Source organism: Triticum urartu, chromosome 2A (genome assembly GCF_056163025.1).
Source record: "Triticum urartu cultivar PI428250 chromosome 2A, HENAU_Tu73, whole genome shotgun sequence".
Lineage (NCBI taxonomy): Eukaryota > Viridiplantae > Streptophyta > Magnoliopsida > Poales > Poaceae > Triticum > Triticum urartu.
Window position 1 is genome coordinate 280,497,872 of NC_141874.1, and position 8,335 is coordinate 280,506,206.

General features: G+C 43.3%; 1 protein-coding gene across 1 annotated transcript; it reads left to right on the plus strand.

The window, feature by feature from the left end:
• The first annotated feature begins 991 nt into the window (after nt 1-991).
• On the plus strand, nt 992-5,771 carry LOC125536996 (Mitochondrial import inner membrane translocase subunit Tim17/Tim22/Tim23 family protein). Its single transcript, XM_048700282.2, has 8 exons — nt 992-1,530; nt 2,093-2,232; nt 2,438-2,537; nt 2,620-2,718; nt 2,812-3,159; nt 3,723-3,815; nt 3,893-4,099; nt 5,240-5,771. The coding sequence occupies exons 1-8, from the start codon at nt 1,138-1,140 to the stop codon at nt 5,501-5,503; spliced, it is 1,644 nt and encodes a 547-aa protein (XP_048556239.1). The 5' UTR covers nt 992-1,137; the 3' UTR covers nt 5,504-5,771.
• Nucleotides 5,772-8,335: the final 2,564 nt, after the last annotated feature.

Below are 8,335 nucleotides of genomic sequence, written 5' to 3' on the forward strand. Positions count from 1 at the left end.
TCTATTCCTGCGCTGCAAGGAGGTCAAGATCAGGTGGCGTTACTGCGGTCTTGAGTATACCAGGCAACAACTCCTGCTATGTGACACCCCTTATGAAGTGCTAGCAGCGGTTTTCAAGCTTCCTGAGGAAATTAAGTTGCGTACAATCTGCCTGCTATGGGCCTGGTGGTCGGAGCGCAATAATGCAAACCATCAGAAGAGACGCCTCGACGCAGAGGGCTTTAGTGCTTGAGTGGGATATCTGACGAAGGAGTGGATGGAGTTCTTGGTCGGCAAGGAGAAACGAGCCCCTACCCCAACCCCATCTCCCAAATGGATTGCTCCCCCGTCGAATACAATTAAGATTAACGTAGATGCAGCGTTCCAGCCTGACAAAGGAGAGGGAGGATGGGGTCTAGTAGCGCGGGACAACTCTGGAGAGTTTATTTTGGCAGCAGCAGGTAGGCTTCTGAACTTGAGTAGCGCGCTACATGGGGAGGCTGAAGCGTTATTGAAGGCCATCCAGACTGCTGAATCACTTGGGATGGGACGTGTGCACTATGAGACTGATTGCCAGACTCTCCAGCTTGCCATGAATGACACAACTCAGGACCGTAGTGCTCTTGGTGTGCTCTTCCGTGAAGCCAAATACCTCTTGCAGTTGGGCTTTATTGATCAAAAAGTCTTGTTCTGTCCTAGAGCATGTAATCTCCCGGCTCATTTGCTTGCTGCTATAGGTTTGAATGCTGAACCAGGGAGCCAACTTGTGTGGCATTCAGACCCACCGTTTGATGTAACCCGTGCTATGGCCGCCGATTTGGTTGGTCCAGTGGTACTTGGAAATGCAAGGCGTTCCTTTCAAAAAAAAAACAGAAAACTCAATCAAAATAGCATGCCGATTAGATGGGCCGTTCTGCTCGTAGGCTTTTTTTTTTTTGAGCTTAGTGCGCTGTTTTGCTGGAAAGCACGAAGGCACGGCACCTCTGACGTGCCTTCTGGCACGGTAGAGGATCTGGTTTCTTCCTTACGAACGAAACTGCTAGCCATCAATTCTTCAACCCCAGCGAGAGCAAGACACGCTAGCAGCGGAATCAGACTGACGAGCCCCAGAAGCCAAGCCAAGGGAACGCACCCGCCGGAGCCCCGGTCCACGGCCCCATGCCCTTCCTCTCGACGCCCTCGTTCGACCTCTCCGCCGGCGCGGAGCCCACACTCGGCCCGCGCCCTCCTCCTCCTCCTCCCCCGCCCGCCGCGCCTCCATCGCAGCCGCAGGTGCCCGAGGCGGCGGCGAGGCGCCTGCGGGAGGCGGAGGAGCGGCTGCGCGAGGCCATCCAGGAGCTCCACCAGAGCCACGGCCGGGATGAGGAGGCCGCCAAAGGGGGTGGGTGGGGGTGCTGCGTGCACCAGGGGGAGTCGTGCGCGGCGCACGCGGCGGGGAACCTGTGCCAGACCTTCCTGCTCTCCTACGGCGTCCGTGTCGGCATCGGGATCCTCCTGCGCGCCTTCAAGCTCGCGCGCCGCAGATCCTACGCCTCGCTCCTCGATCTCAAGGTTCCCAAAACCTTACCAACTCTTTCTTCTTCTGCGATTACTTCTTCTTCTTCTTCATATCTAATCTACAGTATATATTGGGTTTAGTCCGAATTCGTTGCTATAATGTATGTGGATATGTTACAGCTAGGTGATATCACCATCTCTATGATTATTACTTACTCGAATAAGGGGCAGTGAGTTGACTCTACTATTTGTTGTGTACGAGTAAAATATTCTGTCCAGCTGTTGTGTCTGTAGCGGGGATAATAAGTACAGTAGTACATGGTGCTACTCAGGCTGATTGCTTTAACTGATGTCCTTACAGAATATTTCCTGCTATGCATTGAATTGGTCTGCTTCCTCTTGTGTTGCCCACACTCACACCCCTTCCCAGAAAAATAGCAATGTTCTTTTGTAGGCCAGCTGTGTTTTATTGCTGTTGTTCTGTCCTTCTCACCGATTCATTAGTTTTCATCTCCGTTTTTTTACCTCCCTCTGTTTTGATCAATGAGTGAAAAATAGAAATGTAGATTGTACCAAATAATATTTGTTCTCGCTCAAATCTTCTATTTATCTACAGCAACTGGTTTCGGAGAAAGATCTAATAGTAAGGGAGGAAGCTTGCCGGGTAGGGTTACTTTTTGGAGGATTCACTGGATCATATCATGCACTGCGATGTTTCCTTAGGAGATTTCGCAAAAAGGAAACACCATTCAATGCGTAAGTAACTGGAGACTTATGCCCCGTTGTTTACATCCCTCTTATTTGATTGATTACGACACATGTTCAAAATAAGTGTGCGCTAATCACTTAATCAGTGCTTGGACCTGGGAATGTCCCTGAAGAGGTTCAAAATAGGATACTTTCTGTTATACGATTTTTGTCAAACATATTCATGACTCAACTGAAGGGCATGATGGAGCAGAATATTATCAGGTTCAGTGGCAGGCTTGGCGATACTAGCACTAGATGATTCGAGTAGGAGACGCACCCTTTCTCTATATCTTTTAGCAAGGCTTGCTCAGGTAAGCAACAACTGGAGTAATTTTGTATTTAACTTGCGTGTAAAGTATATCGTCCTCATGTTGTACTGCTTGATCCTTTCAGTGTGCATATAACTCTGCAAAGTCTAAAAATAGATTCCACTTCTGGGGTAGCCATTGGAGACATGGAGATGCATTACTTTTTTCTGTCGCATCTGCCCAGGTAACTAAATGAAAATGGCTGACTTGCTTTAATCTAATGAGGATTTTGTTATGGAGGGAAAAGCTTGTGTAATCACTTGATTTATCATTGCAGATTATGTATGCTTTTGTAATGAGGCCTGAAAGCTTACCAAAATCTTACCGAGACTTCATCCAAAAGACAGGACCAGTTGCAGAACCTGTTTACAAGGCTGTCAGAGATAGCTGCAGAGGTGGCCATGTGGATCTCATTGGCCTCTCGGCCTATTTCGCAAACAAGAAGAATTCAAATTTGATAAATTTAACAAGAAGTCCCTCAATTATTCCATGCTCTGTTATTCATCCTGACAGAGCATCGTGCTTGGCTCATAATGTTACTGTCACTTCATCAACATTCAAGAAAACGTTCCCTCTGTATTTCTCATTGACATTTGTCCCCTTTGTTGTTCTACGTCTTCAAAAGGTAACTTGTCGCCAACTATATTTCCTCTATATAGTCGAAGACTGCTGTAAAACTGAAACTTGGCACGTGATTGCATTAACATGTGTGTGGTATGCTTGTTTCCTAGAAAATTTGATGCTTCAAAGAAAAACTAATCTTACAAGTACCTTCAAATTGTATTGTCCACCATATTTGTACGTCTTTAACTTTCTCTAATTGCAAATGTGCTTGGTTCATTCTTTGAGTTTTATTCTACCAGTGAAATAGAATATTGGCCCCCAAGTCCTAAACAGCCTATATTGGCTTAAATATTTAGCCTCATTATTTGTTACTCCCTCCGTCCTGGAATAATTGACTCAACTTTGTACTAACTTTGTACTAAAGTTAGTACAAAGTTGAGTCACTTATTTTGGGACGGAGGGAGTATTATTTAGTACTCCCTCTGTAAACTAATATAAGATGTTTTAGGTCACTAAAGTAATGACCTAAAACGTCTTATATTAGTTTCAGAGGGAGTATATCTGTTCATTCATACCCATCTCCAATGTCGATTATCTAATACATAAAATTGCTTGATCAAATAGTTTTTGGAATCCCCAGCTGCAACGTGCTGGCGTGCTCTTGTGGGTGCAGTTCGCTCTACCACTTTTTTGTCTGCGTTTGTCACTCTCTTCCAGGTAATTATCAGTAACTAGCATGTTCCTTTCCACATAATTCTTTCATGATTGTAATACATTTCTGGCATCATTGGTAGTCTGCCATCTGTTTGCACCGTAAAGTTGCAAGCAAAGACCACAAACTTGTGTATTGGTTTGGTGGTTTACTGTCTGGTCTTTCGATTCTCCTGGAGAATAAAGCAAGACGAGCGGAGTTAGCTCTCTATGTACTTCCCCGTGCTGGAGAATCTCTATGGTATATATTGATCAACCGCCACCTCCTCCCAAATATAAAAAATGCTGAGGTAAGCTTCTTTGTAGCCAATATTTTTTTCCTTTGGCCTCAGCTCTTCAAGAGAAGCTATTTGAAGTTTGCCTGTACTATGTCCTTTAGTTGGTATTTAATTAATGTGACCTGAGTGAAAGACAATGTCAACTAAAGTTATCCTTTACCCAAGAAGTAGGACATTTTATGGTGATAGCAGTGTGCCTTTTGCCTTGATCACCGCAAGGGATCCTTTAAACTACGTAGAGGTCGTGTTGAGAAATACTCCCTCCGTTCCTAAATATTTGTCTTTTTAAAGATTTCAACAAGTGACTACATACGGAGCAAAATGAGTGAATCTACACTCTAAAATATGTCTATATACACTCGTATGTGGTAGTCCATTTGAAATCTCTAAAAGAACAAATATTTAGGAACGGAGGGAGTATTATAGTGCAGTTTGCTGAGATACAAATTGTTGTGGAAGATAGCCTTTGAAGAATCAGTATTATAACTTTAGCTAGGTTAAATGATAGTGGTGATCGTGACTTGACTTCTAGATGCTGGATTAGTTCCAACAATTAAGTGCAACTGCAAGAGGGTATCATGTTGGCAGTCTGACATGGTAAGTTTTGTGTAGTGTCTCAGGAAGTAACTAGCTGTTTGGTGTCTTTGGTCTGTGTCATATTTTTGGGTCATTATAATCCAGGTGGTCTTACTGGCTATCAGGGTTTGGCTACAAAAAATGAGCATAAACTGCACGAAATGGTTGGTAAATCTGGTCAAGGTGGCTAAAGTCTGGTAGCGCAAACTTTGGTTCTCAAAGTTTGAAGCCAAACAGCCACAGTAACCGCAAACAGTTGAAAGTGTCTTTCATTTTGTTTTATCTTAACTTTGGCTCTCAAGGTTTGGAACCAAACAGCCACAGTAACCACAAACAGTTGAAAGTCCCTTTCATTTTGTTTTGTTTTTTAAAAGAATGTAAACCCGCAGATAATGAGAAAAATCTGCTAGAATTACTCTGGGTTGCAGTGCGTAATCTTCACTTGATAGCGATAGTATCTGTTTCTATACTTGAAATACGAGTACCAACTTTTTCCTCTGTATTTTCATTGTATATCGCTCTGTTCCATGCTTAACAGATTCTTTGAAAGTACTGGTAACATTGGGAAAATTTCAGGTGGGTCTTTTCTGCATGTGCATGGGAGGGATCATGTACTTTCTGGAGTACGAGCCAGACACCATGGCTCCATTCCTTAGGGGCCTGATCCGGCGTTTCCTGGCGAGCAAGATAACCAACCCAAGCCCGCCTCCGAATCGCAACACCTCCTACTCCTACCTTCAGACGCTGAACGTGTTGGAGCAGTCAAAAACGCATCCTACCCCGGAGAATGGCCTCCCTACGTCAGAGACGTATACCCTTGAATCAATTCCTGGACTTTAAGAGTTAACAGTTACTCGTACTAGTAGATATCACACTCGTGGTAGTCTTTAGTCTGCGATTGTAATAAACAAATTATGGGTGCGTTTCAGGAGGGGTAGGTGACTAGGTGTTGGCGCCCCTTGCACACATAAAAGGGGCAACGTGTTTCTGTCGTGAGTGGAGCATTCTAAAGCGATTCTTGTTCATACCCTTTTCGTTATAGGCTATCCATGTTCAAGAATTATCTATGTAAAAGTCTTGCAGTTTAACAGGCTTCGTCTTCTCTAAATGGCACTGTTTGATTCCTGAATTTGGTGTATTTGGCTTCTTTACTAGAGCAACCCTAGTGAGTCGATGTATCGGCGATCGCCATCCATCATATGGAGCGTGCTTTATATGAACTAGCAACACCATGAGCATTAGTAACCCAAAACAGCTCATGCTCGCAGCAGTAACGACTCTGACATTTGGTTTTCTTTTGTCCTTTGGCAAACTTGGCAGATCTTTGGCTGCAAGGCGGAGTTAAAGAATATCTTCAGAATCAATTTTAATGCCATCATTGCGATTTACACCAAGCAATTTTCCATGTCAGACAGAGCAATTGGTATTGCCATAGGAATAAGCAGTGCAGGAGCACAGTTGAGACAAGCTTCCTCACATATACTATGAGTGGTAGCAAGGTTTACGCTTTGTGAGTTGTAGGGCAATGTAACCCGAGCAATGGGGTGAAACGTGTCTGTTGAACTTGTCGTGTTCTTGTGACTGGAGCAATACAGTGGTGTATTTCTGATGCACCCTTGTGTTTGATCACCAAAATCCCAATGCCATAGCGACTTCTTAGAGAAGCTCTCCATGCAGTCACAGGGTGGCTGCGCACTGCCATCACAGATCGTGAAAGGTCCGCAGGTTATAGTCGGAGCGCAGAAATCAACAGGGTAGGCAAATATGGTTTGCCAAGATTATTCGGCCTCTAACCAGATATTAAGCTGGATCTGACTAGAAATGTCTAGCGAGACAAATGAGTAAGATGATTCATTTGATGAAGTGTACATGTAGTACTCCTCTTCTCTGGTATTAACATAGAGTGGGACAATCGAACCTTTTGCCCGCGGATCCAATTGTAGAAACTTCTGGATTCTTGGCAAAAGTTTCAATATCGTTGATGTTTCGGGCGCATAAACAACCTGATACCCTAGCGAGGATTTGCGGTGCTTAAGAACTATCCCGTTGCCATTGGTTTCTAGCTCGATACTATACGAGCTAAGCCCAGGATCAACGGTACACTTTTTCGAGATTACCCGACGATTTAAACGGGTGACCTTGTTCCAGCCAAATTTGGCACCAGGGAGCAGAAAATCCGTTGGGTAGTCGAAGCTTTCCCACAACAGTTGGCCAGATGATGATGTAAGGGCTAGGTTTGCACTGTCCATGAGGACTACACAGGTGGTGTTTATGCTGTTGGTTTGTGTCCTATTGTTGTATACAATATAGTTGACCCATTGCGCTAAATGGCGCAGAGACACGCTAAAGCCATGTTGTCGATGAAAATAGTTTCATTTTGCAAGGACATATTCGGTATTGGTAGTACAAAGCCCATGTGTTAAATCTGAGTCTGAAAAAATTCATACTTGTATAACATGTATAGACCAGTTAAGGAAGCATTTTTTAGTTCAACATATGATTATCATGCTGAGAAATCTGAGTTGAAAAACATGTTTGTATAAGATGTATAGACTGGTAAGGATGTATTTTTTAGCTGTGTTTGTACCAAACTTCAATTTTCCATGTGCACAAAAGAAAAGAAAAAACTCTATGTGTTGTGCATATGGAGGCATAGGTATTTGAAAGGCCCGTATGCTACCTAGCTCAGTCCACGAACAATTCTGTGTGTGGCCCTTTTCTTCCCCGGTTCCTCATTTGGGCGAGAGAAACGTACTCAACAGGTAAGATTTCTCCTTTTCTACTATTTCGAATTTCTCTTCATGCATGGATTTTTTTATTGAAGGATAGTATCGATATTGTCTTGGGCTGGCAGCCCTCCAGGTTGCATCAGTTGCCAAAGAAAAGAGAGATTAGTAGGAATCGAAACACCAAGGATTGACCAAATTACAACAGCGAAATTGCAAATTGTGGTCATTTTCCATATATACATGGAGTGGCAGGTCATTGCATTGCTGAAGCAGACTAAAATTTAGAAGAACGTATGAGAACATAAATGATGTAAAGTCAGTTCTAGGTTTAAAATGGGCATAAGTAGTATTTCAGTATAGCTGCATCGGAATGCACAAAGGCTTAGTAACTGCAATAGTAAACGACACAGATGGCGCAAAGGCACGCTAAATTCATGTGCCCGATGAAAAAAATATCCATGGTTTAATCCCCTTTAATAGAAAACATGGTGGATTGTTGTCTACAATAAGATGTATATACATATTTTAATTTGATAGCACAAAATACTTGCTACCATGTTTGTTGGGGGAACACAATTACATGAAAAGGTGCAGAGTCACACCGAAAGCTATAACTACCAGTAAATGTTATGCCAGAGCTATAAGACCGCCATTCTTCTCCTGGATCACAACTTTTACCAGATGCCGGTAAGGATAGGCTAAATACGCAAAGGATCCTGTAATATAATGAATTCTGATTGTTATAAAAACTGGGCTGAGTGTCAGATAGCAGATGCGGCAACTTATACACAAGCATTGTCTGCATGCACAACACAGGATAGCTACATCTTCGCTTCTTCCCAGCCCCAGGTAATTTTCATAGAAGCTTATCACAAAAATTCGGCTTATCTGAAGCTTAACACATGAATGTTATTTCTAGCATGGTTCATTTAGTCTTCGCTTT